The sequence below is a fragment of the Pseudophryne corroboree genome, chromosome 5 (genome assembly GCF_028390025.1).
Source record: "Pseudophryne corroboree isolate aPseCor3 chromosome 5, aPseCor3.hap2, whole genome shotgun sequence".
NCBI classification, from domain to species: domain Eukaryota; kingdom Metazoa; phylum Chordata; class Amphibia; order Anura; family Myobatrachidae; genus Pseudophryne; species Pseudophryne corroboree.
In genome coordinates this window covers 121,584,266-121,604,053 of record NC_086448.1, presented here as the reverse complement: position 1 = coordinate 121,604,053, position 19,788 = coordinate 121,584,266, and the positions used below count along the sequence as shown (strand labels likewise).

General features: G+C 44.8%; 1 protein-coding gene across 2 annotated transcripts in view; it reads right to left on the bottom strand.

Moving 5' to 3' along the window:
* Nucleotides 1-19,788, bottom strand: part of GAD2 (glutamate decarboxylase 2) — a 227,069-nt gene that overhangs the window by 50,284 nt on the left and 156,997 nt on the right. For both annotated transcript variants that reach the window (XM_063921647.1, XM_063921646.1), the window contains exon 8: nt 558-637. In XM_063921647.1, the coding sequence (XP_063777717.1) occupies nt 558-637 (80 nt within the window). The remainder of the gene's footprint in view (nt 1-557; nt 638-19,788) is intronic.

The window sequence follows — 19,788 nt, the reverse complement described above, 5'->3', positions numbered from 1 at the left end:
GCGATCTTGTAAGCCTAGTTGGTGTGCCTGGGTCGTGCAATGAATGCAACCATGTTTGGGGCTGATCCATTGTCTTATTACACACCCGTCCCAACTGAGGGGCTCAAGGATGTCACAGGTTCAGTGGAATTTCATAGACTGCATACTCATGAATATTGCTTCAGTGCGTATATAATGGCTGCACTTTAAGCCCTGTTCTGCAATGATCATCTTACTGTCACCGTTTGGGCTCTGTGTGAACTGTAGTGACTTGTATCTTGCTTATACATCTTTGGTCTTCCTTCTTTATATCATTTTAAAGGAATCGACTTGGTGGATAAATGTTTGTAAATTTCAATTGTCTCTGTAACTTAAGTGTCATGTTCACAGTGTACACATACAATTGCCTTCTGAATGTGAATGGGTGTCAGACCATTTTTTGCAGTACACATCTACAAAGCGAATACATTTAGTGACTGCTCATTCTGCTTCATGTCTCCTCTTCCGGTGACCTAAATAGGTGAATGACTGAAGCTCTAATCTTCCATGTTAAATTACATTTTGAGGTTCTGGCCTACCTTTCATCACACTTGATAAGGATCACACTGTCAGTGCCAATCCCCAAGGCTGCGGCTCCTTTCTTTACTGAAAAGTGACTCTGGAAAAGAATGATGATGAAGTCAGTGTATTTATAGTATTTAATAGTTTTCTGCCTCAAAGCATTTGCTTGGTTAGCTGATCCAATAGATTGTCACACGAGAACCTCACCTTTTTAACCTTTTAAATATGCTGCCAATACAACTAGGTATATGGTCTTATATCTGACATGGTTGAAAAGTTTCTAAAAACCTACAGACTGTCACTTAAAAATTTTTAATTCAATTTTAGAATAGTCCGTTAGTAAGGGAAAGAAGTAGGTAAAACCCAGATCCTTCCTGATAATTATAATAGTATATTCACACATTAGTTATTTCCTTACTAACATGCAGCAACATCTGCACACAATTGAAATAAACTATATTACCTAGAAGACTGAAAGCCAATCACTCAGATTAAAAGGCAGTAACATCTGCATACAGTAGAGAGCATTTCTATTACCTAAGAGACTGCAAACCAATCACTCAGGTTTATGAGACTGCCTGTTTCTGTACAGTCTCTGTTCTCTTCACCATTTCATAATGTTGCAAGATAACAAAAAGCTTTGTTCCCTGAACAGCATTGAATAAGTAAGATTTTAAGACAAATGTATGTTGGATAAATGTAATTAAGTGTAAAAAAAAGTTATGTAACTTAGGGGCCAATTCAGACCCTTACACTGATGTGCAAAAATCGATATGAAGCAATTTCTGCACATCTACGCACGTACGCATGCCGGTACGCGGATGTGCAAGGTCCAAAACTGCATTCTCTTCAGAACGCAGTTTCAGACCTGGAGGGGGGTGGGAATGGGACGTCGATGCTCCATTTTAGAGGTGCAGTCTGGACAATAGAGGCGTGTCTGGACCGTTGGAGAGGCGAGCCGCGGCGGCTGCGTGACGTCACACGCAGCTGCTGAGACCCTTAACATGGCGGGTAGCCATCAGCCTGTGCAGGCAGAGGGCTACTCGAAACATGTGAAAGCATCGCAGACGTGTGATGCTTTCGCATGTGTACGGGGGGCTGGGTAGATCCAGCATCCGGGGCTGGCTTGCCCTGTGCTGGCCGTTTTCTAGCACATCTACGATCAAGTTCTTCAGTGCCAGGCCTCTTTTCATCTTAAGCCTTTTACTAATTACTAATGTTTTATTCACTTTTTACGAGTGTACAGTATATATATATCGTTTCTCCCTAAAGAGGTTTTCTCATTTTTCCAGATAACTTTAATATTTTGGATAGTAGTATAATAGATCACTACCTAATAATATAAAGTAAAAGACTAGTACAGAAGGCCAAAAATAAGTATATAGTGAAATACAGGGTGATTTAAAAGTGGCAGTACACCCTTTTGTTTCAAAAACTGTGCAGAAAATGGGAAGACTGAATACTCCAGTAAGGTATGGGTGAGGTGGGCTATCTGTTAGGGTATGTACCAAACATGGACGCCATCTTGAAGTCGGCCATCTTGAATCTAAGTAAATTTTTCAAATAGAAAGGGGGCCATGTAACATGTCAAACAACATCCAAATTTGCTGAAAAGTTTATTGCTGCAAACAGATTTGAAATAGCAGTTATGGTTCAAAAGTTACAACACTTTTTTTTGGTGCAGGTAACTGAAGATGGCTTTGACAAAAGAGGAGAGAATTGAGGTCATTTTGATGTCTGGAGAGCGAACTGTCAAAGCTGCAGATTTTAACAACTAACACCCAGAAAGACCTCCAATTTCACATAACACTGCCAGGTGCCTAATTTACAAATTCCAAGAAACTGGGACTGTGGCTGACAAGTCACGGAGTGGTCGTCCAAAAAGTGCTACTGACGAGACAACCTCAACAATGGTTCAATGGTTGAGTTCGTGTTGACCAAGAGGGACAACATGTTGAACACATTAAATTACTGTTCTTTATGGAGAACAGTTCAGCCTGTAATTCCAACAAAAAAAAGTGTTGTAACTTTGGAAACATAACTGCTATTTCAAATCTGTTTGCAGCAATAAACATTTCATCAAATTCTGATGTTGTTTGACATGTTACACGACCCCCTTTCCATTTGAAAAACTGACTTAGATTAAAGATGGCTGATTTCAAGATGGCGCCCATGTTCAGTACATAACCTAAAAGATAGCCCACCTCACCCATACATTACTGGAGTATTCAGTTTTCCCATTTCCTGCACAGTTTTTGAAACAAAAGGGTGTACTGCGACTTTTGAATCGCCCTGTAGAAAGACATGTACAATCTAATATAAAAATAGTAATCCAAGAGATTATAGCTTTAACATAGAAACATAGAAACATAGAATCTGACGGCAGATAAGAACCACTTGGCCCATCTAGTCTGTCCCTTTTTTTTATCCTTTAGGCAATCTCAACCCTTTTTGAACCTTAATTCTTTGTAAGGATATTCATATGCCTATCCCAAGCATGTTTAAATAAGCTTTCTAAGTACATTAACAATTGCATCTACTAATTTATAAAAATGTTGCATTTTTTAACTCTAATGGTTAAATAAATAATACACAAAACTTTAAATGACTTTAAATTGGAGGCCTTTTTGCTATCTTTGCTAATACTTCACTGCCTCTGAAATAATAATTCTATGCTAATCTGATACAAGATAATTATCCCGTATTTAGATTGTGTACAGTGTGAGGCCTGCTGAACCGCATGCATAATGTGGACAAGGCTGAATGCCTTATGTAAATTGAGTGTGGCAGTGGCAATTGAGGTCAGCACACTGCTAGAACACTTTAGCTCTGCAATTTCACAAAACAAGAACTCAATGATTACAAGTACTATTCACAGAGCTTGTTGAGGCACTACTCTTCTCTCAATGTTCCTTTCCAAGTGTCAACCAGTCTCTGATTACTGCTAGAGAGGGCAGGGAAGTCTAATAAGTACGTTTTCCTATGGCATTCCAGTAAATGATGGTACCACAACAGAGAAAATCACATCCATCAGGCACATTGGTAGTCTGTACACAGACCGGGATGCGGAATATAACAATATAGTACCTTCTCTCACCCACTAAGACTCAGTTTGTTTCGATCACCTACTGTATCTCTTGAAAACAAATATTTTCACATTTTTTATTTTTCGAAACAATCTTAATGAGTCCTAAATGGAATCATGATTTAGGGGCCTATTTTTTAACATTATTTTTTTTTAAATAATGGGAAAAAGGATGTTTTCACACCCGTTTCACATTATTTAAGTATTACTAAAATGTATTAAAGCCAAAGGGCATTTGGAGCAGTTTTCATGAAAATCTGCTCCAAACCCTTTAATTGACATTTTTTTTAGTAAACCACATCGCATTCCCTATACTAATAATAGTAATTGCGATGTGACCGAATTTACTAAGAAAAAATGTAAAAAAAATCTGCAGTGTGCCCTGTGATAATTTTGCCAGCTAAGGCTGGCAAGATCACAGAGCAGCACATCGATAAGGAGCCATTTGCCCAGCTTTCTCTGCCCCTGGCAGAGAAAGCTGTGCAGAGACCGGGCTCTAGTGATCAGCCCTGTGTGTTCGAAGAGGATGCAGTCAGTTTACCTCCAATCAAAATCCCGACGTTCAAAATCCCGACACCAATTGACTGATGGTCAAAATCCCGACAAGGTCAAAATCCCGACATGGACAAAATACCGACATTTAAAATACCGACAAGGTCAAAATACCGACATGCGTTTTTCATGATTTTTTTCATTGAAACCGACTTGTTCATACTTTACCATCCCAGTGGACCTGGAGGGGGAATATAATAGTGTGCCGAGCGCAGCGAGGCACCGTGCTCAAAGCCGCCATGCGAGGGGACGCGGTACACTTTATATGGTGTCCATGTTGACTTATGTCGACATACACACACAAAAAAAACACGCATGGCGGTATTTTGACCTATCGGCATTTTACATGTCGGTATTTTGACCATGTCGGTATTTTAAATGTCGGTATTTTGTCCATGTCAGGATTTTGACCTTGTCTGGATTTTGACCATCGGTCAATTGGTGTCGGGATTTTGAACGTCGGCATTTTGATTGGAGGTATTTCATACCGATCCCTGTCTGAAGGACACACAAGCTGATCACAGTGTAAAAAAAAAAAAAGTAAAAAAACAACAACATACTTACCTGTCTAGGTGAGCACTGCTGGGCGCCAAGTCTCCATGTGCTGCGCTGTGACTCCGGTGCAGTAAAGTGACACTGGAAAGTGGCAGTTCACGTTACAGCAAAGGGGGTCACAGCACAGAAAAAGGACCGGCACCCTCCTGGAGCAGCGGACACCCAGAGCCGGCGCCACCACTAGGCAGCTTTAGGCAGCTGCCTATGGGCGGCGCCCACTGGAGGGCGGCAGCTCATGCTGCTGAAGAAGGCTTCCCTGCAGAGGCGGAACTCACGGTGACAGTGCAGTAGGCTGCCGCCGGCCTCCTCCCCTGATGGGGGGCACCTCTCCTCCACTGTCTCTGGCTCCCTGTGCCCACAGCTGATGGCGCAAAATGAGTCAGACTGACTTATTAAACTACGCTCCACCACCACAGCCAGCCAGCCCCCCCCTTCCCTCCCCCCCCCCCCCTCCAACTCCCATCTGAAAGACAACTAATGATACCAGAGATGAGCTGGACTGCTTGATTTAAGAGGCTCGTCTGCCAGTTCAGTATGCAGTGATCAGCTACAGGATAGGGGCACAGCACCGAGCACACAGTAATCTGCAGTGCACTACTGGGTACTAAATCCTATCCCAGGATACTCTGCAGAGAGGTCAGAGGAGCATTTGCTGGGCTCTGATTGGAGGAAACCAATCACATGCTGCTCTGACCGTGTAGATGATGATCAGCAGCAGAAACAGGCAACCTCATGGGAGTCCGAGTCCTCACTTCCCAGCCAGGCACACAGACAACTTCCAGTGCAGTTTCTACCACACCAGTGACCAGCACCCTGCAGGCAGAGGCACCCACCCACACTGTGAGCAGTTTGTGTGAGGTGGAGCTGAGGAGCAGCTACAAGCCAGAGTCGGGAGTTCCTCAGCCTGCTCTTCCCTCATCAGTTCCCCTGCCTATGCCAGGCATGAAGATTCACCTCCCAACAGCTCACACAGGTTGGTGGAGGTAGAAAGGCATGTAGCTTATAAAGAGCAGGGGAGAAGCAGGTAAAAAAGGTGCAATGAATGAGCTGCAGCCAGAGACAGATAACCTGCTACATCTAGATGATGTAACCATCTGTCTCATTAAGCATGTAGTAAAGCCAGTATTGGCAAGCAGGGCTTTTACTGCCATTACTTGCATGTGTAGCCCAGGCTGTGAAGTCCTGCACAGGAGCATTACAGGTTCAGTCTAAATATAATGTGGGCTAAAGAACCTTGCCTTAATCTAACCATCCCCCGCTACCTAAACTTAACCACCCCACTCACAGCCTTACCTTAACCTCTCCCCTACCCCCCTAACCTCCCCTCCCACAGCCTTATCCTAACCTCCCGCCTAACTCTAATCTCCCCTCCCACAGCCTTGCCCTAACCTCCCCTCCCGCAGCCTTACCCTAACCCCCCATCCTAATCCTACCCTGCGGCGCTGGTGTCATCAATTCAGATATGAAAGGTGATGAGGTCAATCATCATTCTTCAATTCAGCTGGAAGCCCAGCATGGCATGCTGGGAGGAGGGACAGGACGGAGTTCAGCTGCCTGTGAGTGGACAGACGCACTATGGATACAGCAGAGAGGACTGAGGAGCCTAGCCATCAGAGCCAGCCAGCCTAATTATTTATATTGCCTTAAGTGCTGTCCCTCCCTCCCATCCATCCATCCATCCATCCATCCATCCATTACGGATGGTGTAATGGTTAGCATTACTGCCTCACAGCACTGAGGTCATGGGTTCGATTCCCACCATGGCCCTAACTGTGTGGAGTTTGTATATTCTCCCTGTACTTGCGTGGGTTTCCTCCGGGTACTCCGGTTTTCTCCCACAATCCAAAAATATATACTGGTAGGTTAATTGGCTCCCAACAAAATTAACCCTAATGTGAATGTGTGTGCGTGTACATGTGATAGGGAAAATAGATTGTAAGCTCCACTGGGGCAGGGACTGATGTGAATGGCCAAATATTCTCTGTAAAGCGCTGCGGAATATGTGTGCGCTATATAAATAACTGATAATAAATAAATAATATCTATCTTATCTATCTAGTTCTATATTTATCTGTGGGGTGGGGTGGGGTTGGTGGCAGCAACATTTATCTTGTCTCCAGGCGACTGGGACAAACTTACGCTACTGCTTCCCTGACCCTTGCTCAGCTGAGCTCCTCCTCTTCCTTAAGAGGAATATGTCCAGTGTTACTGGAGAGGCGGAGAGGAGAACTGTAACAATAGCCGGCAGCACGCTGCTTACTCTATGTGCAAAGAGTATTAGAGGTGCTACCAATGGGTTACACTCACACTGTCAGCGCTAGCGGCGGAGAACAGTTGGGCGGCCACGGCATTCCTGCAGCGCTGACAGTGTGAGTGTAACCCACCGGCAGCGCCTCTAATACTCTGCACATAGAGTAAGCAGCGTGCTGCCGGCTATTGTTACAGTTCTTCTGCTCCTCTCCAAGCTGACATATTCCCGCCCCGCACCGCAAGAACAGACTCTGCATATGGGAGTCCTGCGGTGATGATTGTGTCGTGCTTTGTGAGGGAATGGGACTACACTGCAGAGCAGACTGCGGGCAGCTCCCCTGCTACTGTTCCCTGTCTGAGTGGATTACAGTCCCCTTCTTCTGCAGCCTGCAATATAGTTGCCTTGGATTGGTCCCTATTATACATCTCTTCTTCACTGGGACTCCTTCTCCTGCAGCTATAAAGGTACCCTTATATTGCAAGCTCAGTACTCCATTCCTCTACTGTAGAAGAATTTGGATTTGAGGCTGCGATTTGTGGTGTATGTGTATGTATGTATGTATATATATATATATATTTCAGTCAATATCCGGCACTCAATTACATAGCATAAATACATGCCCCATTGCGCTCCGCTGTATATTGCATGGCAGCGAATGTATAAAGATTCAGTTCGGCTGCACTCAGGGGTAACCTATCCTATGTCCAGACACATTACAGCCTGTCTAGGGTCCCCGCAAAATGTCACACATAGTGCCTGGGTGGGTTTTTTTTTTCCAGGGGGGTGGGGGGGGTGCAGCAGGCACATGTTTTGCCTAGGGTGCTGATGAACCTTGCACCGGCCCTGCGGACACCAGCTCCTGCGACTAGTAAGTATAAACCCGGGATGGGGGGCTCTTTTGTAGCGGGGTAGTATCGAAGGGGGGGGGACCCGGCGGTGGTGGTAGCGACAGACGGTGGTGCATTCGCAGCAGGATATTGGGATATTTAAAAAAAAAAAAAAATACCCCAATGATGCTGCGGAGAGGCATCGCAGGGACAGAGCTTTATCGCAAGCTCTGTCCTTGCATGTGACATTTGATGCATCCATGCGATGTACTCAATTATCGCAGTACAAATTTGGTCGATTTTATCACCTGTCATCTGCATCATCAGATGCGGATGGTGATAAATAGACCCTTTGTGAGAATTAAACATTTTAAATATTTAATTAATTGTTTTTCTGTACTGGGACTTATATAAATTAAAAAAATATTTTTTTGGGGGTGAAAATGTGAAGTTCAGGAGCACATTAACATTATACATGGAATTAGTTTTTGCTATTGACATTAAAGCAACAATGCCAATATCATTATCTCAACTCAGGGAAGTTATATGGCTTTGTGCAAATAGGTTTTAAATAGAGCAGTTAATTTTTTTAAGAAATCCGAACTCGCCCAAATTTAGGGGACCTGAGTCGAAATGAGCCCCAGTTAGGAGATTCCCTTGTGTTGGGACTCGGATTTAAGATCCGAGTCTTGGGTTTTGGATTGCCTCCCTTGTGATTTCAGGTGCCATTTCACACAGGAGAGTGTGGTTAAAATTGGCTGGAAATGCCTAGAAATGACTGCTATTGATTTTAACATTACCGTGGGAATTAAAATAAGTCATTATTTCATGATTTTAGCTGGTTTTATAAATTTTCAAGAAATCCAGAACCAAAACCTAATCTGATTCCAAACCAAAACACTTGAGGGTGGTGTTATGATTCCCGTACTCCAGACCAGAGGAGATCTTATGGCAGAGGTCTGAGTACTGGAAAGATATACTGGTTGTGGGAGCAGGAGAGCCTAGTAACCCCTGGCGCCCTAACTCCGTTGTCTCGCCCGTGTTATCAGAAATCCCCTGCGAGACTATGGTTGCTTGAGCCCATGGCAGCCGCGTTCGAAGGGCGGATTATGTCTGCCCAACCCCGATGCCCCCTCAGGTCTTAATGGGAGACAAAGGGAAATCCGAGACAGGGTGATAACAAGGGGCCCTCTGACTAAGCAACCAGGCCAGGGGTTACAAGCTAACTAACTAAACCAAAAAGTATGTGCGGACTAGCCGCCAGGGAAAAGGACAACCAAAGATCCACTGATCCGTAACTCCTATCCAGCACCGCTGGATACCAGAGTGGATCAGGGGGAGCGGAATCCTCCGCAAAAGCTCCAGAACACAAAGATACAAAATAATAAACAGTAAGCGGTCAAGCCGCAACACACGGCTACGCCGCGACTCACGAACACCACAGGATGTTAAAGGTGCTCGGTCAGACTCCAGGAACAGATGACAATTTCCGAGTACAGGATCACTGAGGACAGGAACAACCGGATTGAGCAGGACTGGAAACTCTCTGTAACCAACACAGGCAAACAGGAAGCTATCACCGGCGTCTGTGAGAAGTCCAAAGGGTGCTTATAACTGTGAGCTCCCCAATCAGGAGCCAGACTGGGTAATCACAAGTAATGCCGTGCAGCTTGCATGCTGCACAGCCAGCACACCATTATACAATTAGAAAAGACCCAGCAACGGGGAACGCGGCCCGAACGTGGCGTCCCCGTTGCTAGGGTCTGAGCGGCTCCGTGCGCCCGGCGTCTAGCGTTGCCAGGGAGCCGGCGGCTGTACGCGCATGGCGTCCCTGGTTGCTAAGCGCCGGGCCGCACCGACGAGCGGACCCCGGCGCCTAACAGTACCCCCCCCTTGAGGAGGGGTCAAGGAACCCCTAAACCGAGGAAATTCTCGAAAAAATGCCCTCTTGAGCCTCGGGGCATGGAGATCCTTATCCAGGACCCAAGACCTTTCTTCTGGACCATAACCTCTCCAATGCACCAAAAAATAAAGCCGACCCCGGGACAACTTGGAATCGAGAACCTTCTCCACCAAGAACTCCTGCTGACCCTGTACAACAATTGGTGATCTCCCCTGAGATATCTTACGAGGAAATCTACTGGACGAAACATATGGTTTCAGCAATGAGCAATGGAAAGTATTTCCGATCCGTAAAGTTTTTGGTAAACGTAACCGGAAGGCAACTGGATTGACTTTTTTGATAATGTGAAATGGTCCAATAAATTTAGGACCCAATCTGGCTGAGGTTTGTCGAAGTTTAATGTTGCGAGTCGACAACCACACCCTATCTCCTACTTTAAAAGTGCACGGCCGCCGGAGCCTGTCAGAAAATCTCTTTTCCTGAAATGCCGCTTTTCTGAGAGCCAGGTGCACTTTTCTCCAAATGAGCCTAAGATGAGAGGTCAAGGTCAGTGAGGAGACAGAGGAATGTTGAAAAAAGGAATTAGCTCTGGGGTGAAAACCAAAAACTGCAAAAAATGGAGACACATTGGTGGAGGAATGACAGGCATTATTGTAAGCGAACTCCGCCAATGGAAGAAACTCAGACCAGTCATTTTGGAGTTTGGCCGAGTACAACCGCAAATATTGTTTTAGTGATTGATTAACTCGCTCAGTCTGCCCGTTGGATTGGGGATGGTAGCCTGACGTTAAAGATAATTTCATCTTCAATGAGACACAAAAAGATTTCCAAAACTGTGCAATGAATTGTGGACCCCGATCGGAAACAATATCAGTGGGTAACCCATGGAGTCTGAAAACATGGCGGAGGAACAAGACTGCCAATCCCTGGGCAGATGGCAATCGGGGAAGAGCAATGAAATGGGCCATTTTACTAAAACGGTCCACTACCACCCATATGACTCGGCATCCGGCTGACAGAGGGAGGTCCACCACAAAATCCATGGAGATATGAGACCATGGCCTAAGAGGAACATTCAAGGGCATAAGCTGACCGATAGGCAAAGAACGGGGAACTTTATGCTGTGCACAGACCTGACACGAAAAAACAAACTCCTTAATGTCTTTGGAAAGACCAGGCCACCATACTGAGCGGGAGACTAATTCCAAAGTCTTAGCGATTCCCGGATGCCCGGCAACTTTGCTATCATGAAACTCCGTCAAAACAGTTGCTCTCAAAAACTCAGGGACAAAAAGACGACCAGCAGGAGTATTTCCAGGAGCCTGATGTTGAAGCAGCTTTAACTGGGTAAATAAATCCTGTGTGAGGCCTGCCCGAATGACTGAAGACGGAAGTATGGGAGTAACAGGACTGTTGTCTTGAACTGGAAGAAAACTGCGTGACAGGGCATCTGCCTTGGTATTCTTGGAACCTGGCCTGAAGGTGATAATGAATTTGAAACGAGTAAAAAATAAAGCCCAACGAGCCTGCCGGGCATTCAGTCGTTTAGCTGATTCAATGTATTGAAGATTTTTGTGATCAGTCAAAACTGAAATGATATGAGTCGCTCCCTCAAGCCAATGCCTCCACTCCTCGAAAGCCCATTTAATAGCCAGCAATTCCCGGTTACCAACATCGTAGTTGGATTCAGCAGAAGAGAATTTTCTGGACATAAAGGCACAAGGGTGTAATTCAAGGGAATCCGGATCCTTCTGAGATAGGATAGCCCCTACTCCAACCTCTGAGGCATCAACCTCAACAATGAAAGGCAATTCTGGGTTGGGGTGTCTGAGGACAGGGGCTGAGACAAAGGCTTGTTTCAAGGCCTGAAAAGATAGCTCGGCTTCACGTGACCAATTGGTAGGATCCGCTCCCTTCTTAGTCAGTGCCACAATGGGAGCAACTAGGTCAGAGAAAGAGTGAATAAATCTTCTATAGTAGTTCGCAAACCCTAAAAAGCGCTGAATTGCTTTTAAGTTGGTGGGTTGCGCCCAACTAAGGATGGCTTGGAGCTTCTTTGGTTCCATACGGAAACCCCGAGGGGAAATAATGTATCCTAAAAAGGATACCTCCGTGACATGAAATTCACACTTCTCCAGCTTGGCATATAGGTGATTTTCACGTAATTTTTTTAGAACCTGACGCACCTGGGTAACATGTTGTTCTACAGAGTCAGAATAAATCAAAATATCGTCTAAGTAGACTACAACGAATTTTCCAAGAAATTCACGGAGCACATCGTTAATGAGATCCTGGAAAACTGCCGGAGCGTTAGACAGGCCGAATGGCATAACCAGATACTCATAGTGGCCTGACTGAGTACTGAATGCCGTTTTCCACTCATCCCCTGACTTGATTCTGATGAGGTTATATGCTCCTCTCAGGTCAATCTTAGAAAAAATCACAGCCGAACGTAGCTGATCAAAGAGGACAGAGATCAGTGGCAGAGGGTAAGTATTTTTTACTGAGATTTTATTCAAGGCTCTAAAGTCAATGCAGGGTCTGAGTGAACCATCCTTCTTCTCTACGAAGAAGAAGCCTGCACTTAAAGGGGATTTAGATGGCCTGATAAATCCTTTCCCTAGGCTAAGTGGCACCAGGAATTAGCTCAATAGCACAATCATAAGGCCTATGGGGAGGCAGAATATCCGCATTGCCCTTGGAAAAAACATCAACAAAATCCTGGTATTCCACAGGAATGGGTGCGGGAATGGCAGCAGCTATTCTGATGGGAAGCGTAATACATTCCTTATTACAGATGGTACCCCATTGTGAGATCTCCCCCGACTGCCAATCAATGATGGGATTATGAAAGGCCAGCCAAGGGTGACCCAGAACCACTGGAACTGCTGGGCAATGGGTGAGGAAAAACTCAATTTTTTCAGAATGCAGAGCTCCTACCGAGAGTAGAACAGGAGGTGTACAGAGAGAAATAACCCCATTGGACAAGGGACTCCCATCTAAACCATGCATGGTGATACACCTACCCAAGGCTAACTGAGGAATACCTAAGGTCTTGGCCCATGTCAAATCCATAAAGTTCCCTGCAGCTCCACTGTCCACAAAAACAGAGACCGAGGAACAGAGGCTGCCAAAGGAAACTTTAGCTGGGACTAACAGTGAATTATTTGAGGAGATAAGCTGCAGACCAAAGTGAACCCCCTCACAATTCACTTGGTCGAGACGTTTCCCGACTTGTTCGGACAACTACGGGCAAAATGTCCCTTACCTCCACAGTATAAACAAAGACCAGAATTTTGCCTTCTGGTTCTTTCTTCAGAAGACAGTTTGGAGAGACCTATCTGCATAGGCTCCTCTATGTCCACAGGGATGGAAAAAACACAAGGAGTTGACCCGACAGATGCTCCTTTTTCAGCCCTCCGCTCTCTGAGCCGACGATCAATCTTAATAGAGAGCTCCATGAGTTTATCGAGAGTCTCAGGAGCGGGATACTGAAGGAGACTGTCTTGTATAGACTCAGATAAGGCGAGGCGAAACTGACTGCGCAGGGCTGGGTCATTCCATCCACAGTCGTTCGACCAACGGCGAAACTCCGTACAATAAATCTCTGCGGGATTCCTACCCTGTCTGAGAGCACGCAACTGACTCTCGGCGGATGCCTCTCTATCAGGGTCGTCATACAATAGCCCTAAAGACTTTAGAAAGGCGTCTACAGAAAATAAAGCCAGATCGTCTGTCTTTAAACCAAAAGCCCAGGTCTGAGGATCCCCCTGAAGCAGAGAAATAATAATTCCAACCCGCTGAGCCTCCGTACCTGAGGAGACTGGTCTCAAACGAAAATAAAGTTTACAAGACTCTTTAAAATTAAAAAACTGTTTTCTATCCCCAGAAAAACGGTCAGGCAGATGCATTTTTGGTTCAGGAATGACCCTCGGGGAAGTCCGTAACAGATCTTCCTGTGACCTCACCCGAAGAGACAGATCCTGAACCATCTGAGTAAGCTCTTGAATCTGGCTAACTAGAAGCTGGCCAGGATTTGGCCCGACACCGGTGGGATTCATGAGGCCGACAAATCTCCCAACTGAACAAGGGAAAAAATTAACTCCTGTTTAATTTTAAATTTAGTCTGGCCGGTGATAATGTTATGATTCCCGTACTCCAGACCAGAGGAGATCTTATGGCAGAGGTCTGAGTACTGGAAAGATATACTGGTTGTGGGAGCAGGAGAGCCTAGTAACCCCTGGCGCCCTAACTCCGTTGTCTCGCCCGTGTTATCAGAAATCCCCTGCGAGACTATGGTTGCTTGAGCCCATGGCAGCCGCGTTCGAAGGGCGGATTATGTCTGCCCAACCCCGATGCCCCCTCAGGTCTTAATGGGAGACAAAGGGAAATCCGAGACAGGGTGATAACAAGGGGCCCTCTGACTAAGCAACCAGGCCAGGGGTTACAAGCTAACTAACTAAACCAAAAAGTATGTGCGGACTAGCCGCCAGGGAAAAGGACAACCAAAGATCCACTGATCCGTAACTCCTATCCAGCACCGCTGGATACCAGAGTGGATCAGGGGGAGCGGAATCCTCCGCAAAAGCTCCAGAACACAAAGATACAAAATAATAAACAGTAAGCGGTCAAGCCGCAACACACGGCTACGCCGCGACTCACGAACACCACAGGATGTTAAAGGTGCTCGGTCAGACTCCAGGAACAGATGACAATTTCCGAGTACAGGATCACTGAGGACAGGAACAACCGGATTGAGCAGGACTGGAAACTCTCTGTAACCAACACAGGCAAACAGGAAGCTATCACCGGCGTCTGTGAGAAGTCCAAAGGGTGCTTATAACTGTGAGCTCCCCAATCAGGAGCCAGACTGGGTAATCACAAGTAATGCCGTGCAGCTTGCATGCTGCACGGCCAGCACACCATTATACAATTAGAAAAGACCCAGCAACGGGGAACGCGGCCCGAACGTGGCGTCCCCGTTGCTAGGGTCTGAGCGGCTCCGTGCGCCCGGCGTCTAGCGTTGCCAGGGAGCCGGCGGCTGTACACGCACGGCGTCCCTGGTTGCTAAGCGCCGGGCCGCACCGACGAGCGGACCCCGGCGCCTAACAGGAGGTTTTGGCAAAAACAAAACACGAGGTGCCGCACACATTTCTAATTTTGAACTTAATATTAGTGGCACTTTAAATTTCAATGTCAACATGCTGAGAAGCGCGACTTGGTAAATATACCTCCATGTGTAATATTGACCATATTAATCTTCTCCTCCTCCTCCTCCTCCTCCTGAGTATAAAGTATTCTCTCCCACTGGAGTGCAATCCATTAGTCCATATTGATATCAATTGATTCTACTGTCACTCTAATCTAGTGGAACTGCGTTGTGAGCACGGACTATTATTAAAGTCGGCATCCTGATAATAGATAGACAGTATCTAGACAGTCAATAGGCCAACACCATTTGGTCATCATGCATTAGGTCGATAGGGTCCAAAGGTCAACAGGTAAAAGGTAGGAGAGAAAGGAGAGAGGAGATGCAGTAAAGCAAGAGGGGGATGCTGCTAAGCAGTCCATAAAGAATCCATGATATGAGGATCAACGTCTGTTAATGAGTGAGTACGGTACGCATCACTAGCAACGAAATATCATTTTACTTATACAGATAAAGATACCTTTATGTGCGGATTTAAACACGACCTATTATGAGTGGGGTACGCATCATATGCTCAGTGGATTTGAAAATAGAAGTTTGAGGGTTTATGATTTTGACTGGATTTTAAGGACATATTACACTATGATGTATTATTGTTTTTTATTGTATACCATCACGAGATACCTCTTTGGATAGAAGATTATTCCATATCAGAACAGAAGGATAACGTCGGGAGGAGAGACATTCGAATTGGAAATTTTTCGCTCCATACATGGACACTAAGTATCATACTATCATTAATTCATAACTATATGAAACAGCACTGAGCGCTTTTTATTTGAGGATTTTCTTTTCTATTGTATTCTGTTTAAGGGTTAAGTGGCCCTTTCATTCTCAAGTGGCTGCATAAGTGTGTTTGCGCCTTGGGTACCTGATTATTTTTTGGTATAAAAGTTAGACAGTGTTTAAGGCTGACAGGTACAATAGGTCGAAAGGTTCAAGAGGTCAACATAAAAACAGTTGACATACATATGGTTGCACAAGTTTTATTGAGGTTTTCACATAGTTTTCAACTTTTACGTGGCAAGCGAAGTGAGCCCGCAAGGGTATACATTTGCACTAATTGTGGTCACATAGGTTTTTTGGGTATCATTTTCCACAATATATCATATATGATCACAATTAGTGCAAACGTATAACCTCATGGGCTCGCTTTGCTTGCCACGCTTACTATTCCCATCATAGTCCACGTGATGGTAAATCAAGGAAAAGTTGAAAAATTTGTGAAAACCCCCCAAAAGATGTGTGTTGACCTTGTGACCCTATCAACCTTTTGTACCTGTCCACCTTTTCCATGTTGACCTTTTGAAGCTGTCGGCCTAATGCATGTTGACCATATGAGGTTGACCTTTTGACTGTAAGCAATTAATGTAGATCTTCTATTTCACACCCTTTTAAAAGCATACCTTCTGAGGAAGCTCTGTATGGAGAAAGAAGTGCATTAAGGGCTCTGTTTTCTGTTCTACATCTGTATACAGTACATTTGGCTGCTGACCTTGGCAGGTCTTTAAACAGACTTCACACTGTGTGTGGTATAGCAACTAACTAACTAACTCAGAACCAGCTGCATGGCTGAATTATGGGGGTGCAGTTGCTCCCGGGCCCCCGCACATTAGGGGCCCTCATCACACTACTTGCTGACTGTCTCACACCCACTTCGGGTCCTGGTGTCTACTACCTGCTGCAGCTGGCAGGCGTTAGGACCTGGAACGGCTGTTAATGGAGGCACTGAGGGTGGGGGGAGAAGGGCTTGGAATTAGTTTCATTGGTGCCCCAGGCCCTCACAAGCATTAATCTGGTCCTGACCGGCTCTCATGTGTTTGAGTGCTGCAGCACCGAGGCTCACTACAGTAAAGGTCTGAGCATTTACATTCATGACATTACATGGGTATTCCCAATTTAACAACTGTTGAGCATCGTCTTTCAGTCTATGTGTGCCTAGATTGCTGCCTGACCATCGGCCTAGCTATATTGCTAACTGGTGCCCTGCAGAAGTGTGGGAGCAAGACACAGTCCCATACACCTCTACCCTGCATTCTGGGGACCGGATCTTAAGGCATGCCTTGAGCGGTGCTTGTAAAAGCTGGCACCCGTACCAACTCCACTAGCCATTACGGTGCTCTGCAGAAGCAAGTGGGGTGTGTGAATTCACAGCCAACAATAATTCGCTGCTACTCGCTCTATCCCCATCAGTCAGTATGGGACATTTCACATCTAAGCTTATTGGAGCCAGGATATCATTACTTAAACAGGGCATTCCAGATATATTTCCTGTGGGGGTTTTTGCCTTCAGCAGAGGATATTCACCGTGACAGCCACCAGCCGGCACACTGGGTCATTATAGGATTTTCATCTGCTGCTACGTATTACATCCATCGGGAATTGTATATACCAATGGCTGCTATGTTTTTTACACATTTGTGAAGATTTATGATTGACTTTAGCTTATGTAGAACAAACATACAGTGTATTGGATTGTATTTTATACCTATCGTTATTTTTATATTTATATACTTTATGTATTTACGCAATTACTTTGTTTCCATTATTAAACTGAGTTGAACACTATTCTGGGATAGAAAATGCGCTACCACACTTCTTTCTACCAACAGTCCGTCTGACAAATCCCTGAGCTGAAAGTGCTGTTTAAATGTCACGGGTGCTACTGCTGTCTGTAAATAGTATTTAGCCAGAGACTACAGTACATATACAGTAACAACTGCTTCATATCATGTAGGTGAAATATAGATGAGTCCTCTTACACTGTTGCTACATACTTACCTACTTTTTTTAGTCTCAAGGGGTCAGAGCCAAACAGTCTCATCATTAGGCCCTGCCCCAAACACAGGGAAATATGTGCGATTCGCGGGTCAGCCGTGAAGGGGTGGAGTTAAATTACATGATTCCAGTCATTTAGCCTCGCACCCTTCCTGCGGCCCCATGATTGCCCGTGATTATCACGCCATCCTGACGCTTCACTAGGAAGTGGGCAGGATGCGGGAGAACTGCCAACTCTTCCAAGGCTGTGGGTGACTACCCCAAAAATCAGGAGTCTCCTGCAGCTTCCAGGAGGGTGTTGCTATAGTCTCAGTGTGTACGGTTCTGTGCAACTCTTCTTGCACCGGGAGTCTTTTTTTGCCTGACAATGCATCTTAGTCGCAATGTGATGCAACTAGGACGCACCAGGAGGCTGCACTGATTCATTTTATATGTGGCACGTAAATACTTACTATGGGGCAGAGAATTTAGAAGGACTAAATTACCTTATCAAGGAGAATAGTAAGTATGATGGGGTGGAGAGGGAGGGAGGAGAAGAACTGTCAGTAAGAGTAACTCTAGGGAGGCACTTGTAAACAATGATAGGATACCCTTAAAAAACCCTGTGGGAATTGGAATTGATAGCATCAAAGGCTCAGTATGATATTATAGCTATTACGGAAACATGGTGGGGCGACTCTCACGACTGGGTTGCAAACTTGGAGGGGTATTCTCTTTTCAGGAGAGACAGCGCTAACAACAGAGGAGGAGGTGTATATCTTTATGTTAAGCCATCTCTTAAACCATACTTAAAGGAGGTTATTTATGAAGGGACTGGAAATAATGTAAGGTCAATATGGGTAGAAATCTCAAGTGGGGCTATTGATGCAAAAAAACTAGTCATAGGCACGTGCTACAAACAGCCGGATATTAGCATACATGAGGAAGAATAACTCTTGCAGCAAGTTGAAAAGGCTGCGGGATTGGGGGACATCCTAGTGATTGGGGATTTTAATTATCCTGATATAAATTGGAGTAATGATTCATGTGTTAAGGCTAGGGGCAACAGGTTCTTAAATATGTTAAGGATCACTACTTGTCTCAACTAGTCGAGGACCCAACTAGAGGTAAAACTACTCAAAGTTGGGGAGACTTTGGGTAACAGTGATCACTTTATGATCACATTCAACATCAGTTTCAAGAAACACAGCTATAAGGGATCAACCAAAACATTTAACTTTAGAAAGGCTAACTTCAGTATGCTGAGAAGTGCACTAAACGACATTGACTGGGAAGTTTTGTTTCATGGCAAGAACACTACGGAAATGTGGGATGCGTTAAAAGGGTTGCTAGATAGCAATATTCACAAATTCATTCCCATGGGCAGCAAACGCAGGAGTACCAAACTCAAACCGATGTGGCTTAATAAGAAGGTCAAGGAAGAAATTAATAAAAAGAAGCATGCTTTCAAAGCATTTCAATCTAATGGAAAGGAGGAGTCATTCCAGTACTACAAGGAATGCAATAAAAAAATGCAAAAAAGCAGTAAGGGCAGCAAAAATTGATAACGAAAAGCAAATCGCTATGGAGAGCAAAACCAATCCGAAAAGGTTTTTTAAATACATAAACAGCAAAAGGTTAAAAAAGGAGAATGTAGGTCCAATAAAAGAAGAAATTGGAGTATTGATAAATTATGACGAAACAAAAGCGGAAATACTAAACAATTTTTTTTCATCAGTGTTCACCAGAGAAGAACCGGCGGTGGGAGTAGTGCATAACGATAGTGACAGTAATGATTCATGGCTAGATACTTGTTTAAGTGAAGTAATAGTCTGGGAGACACTAAGCAAAATTAAGATAAATAAATCACCTGGCCCAGATGGATTTCACCCTAAGGGTTCTTATGGAGCTTAGGTCACAACTAGCAAGACCCCTATACTTGATTTTCAATAGTTCAATTTGATCAGGCATGGTTCCAATGGATTGGTGTGTAGCCGAGGTAGTGCCATTATTTAAAAAGGGATCTAAAAATCATCCGGGTAACTACAGGCCAGTTAGTTTGACATCTATAGTGGGAAAAATATTGGATGGAATTTTAAGGGATAGCAT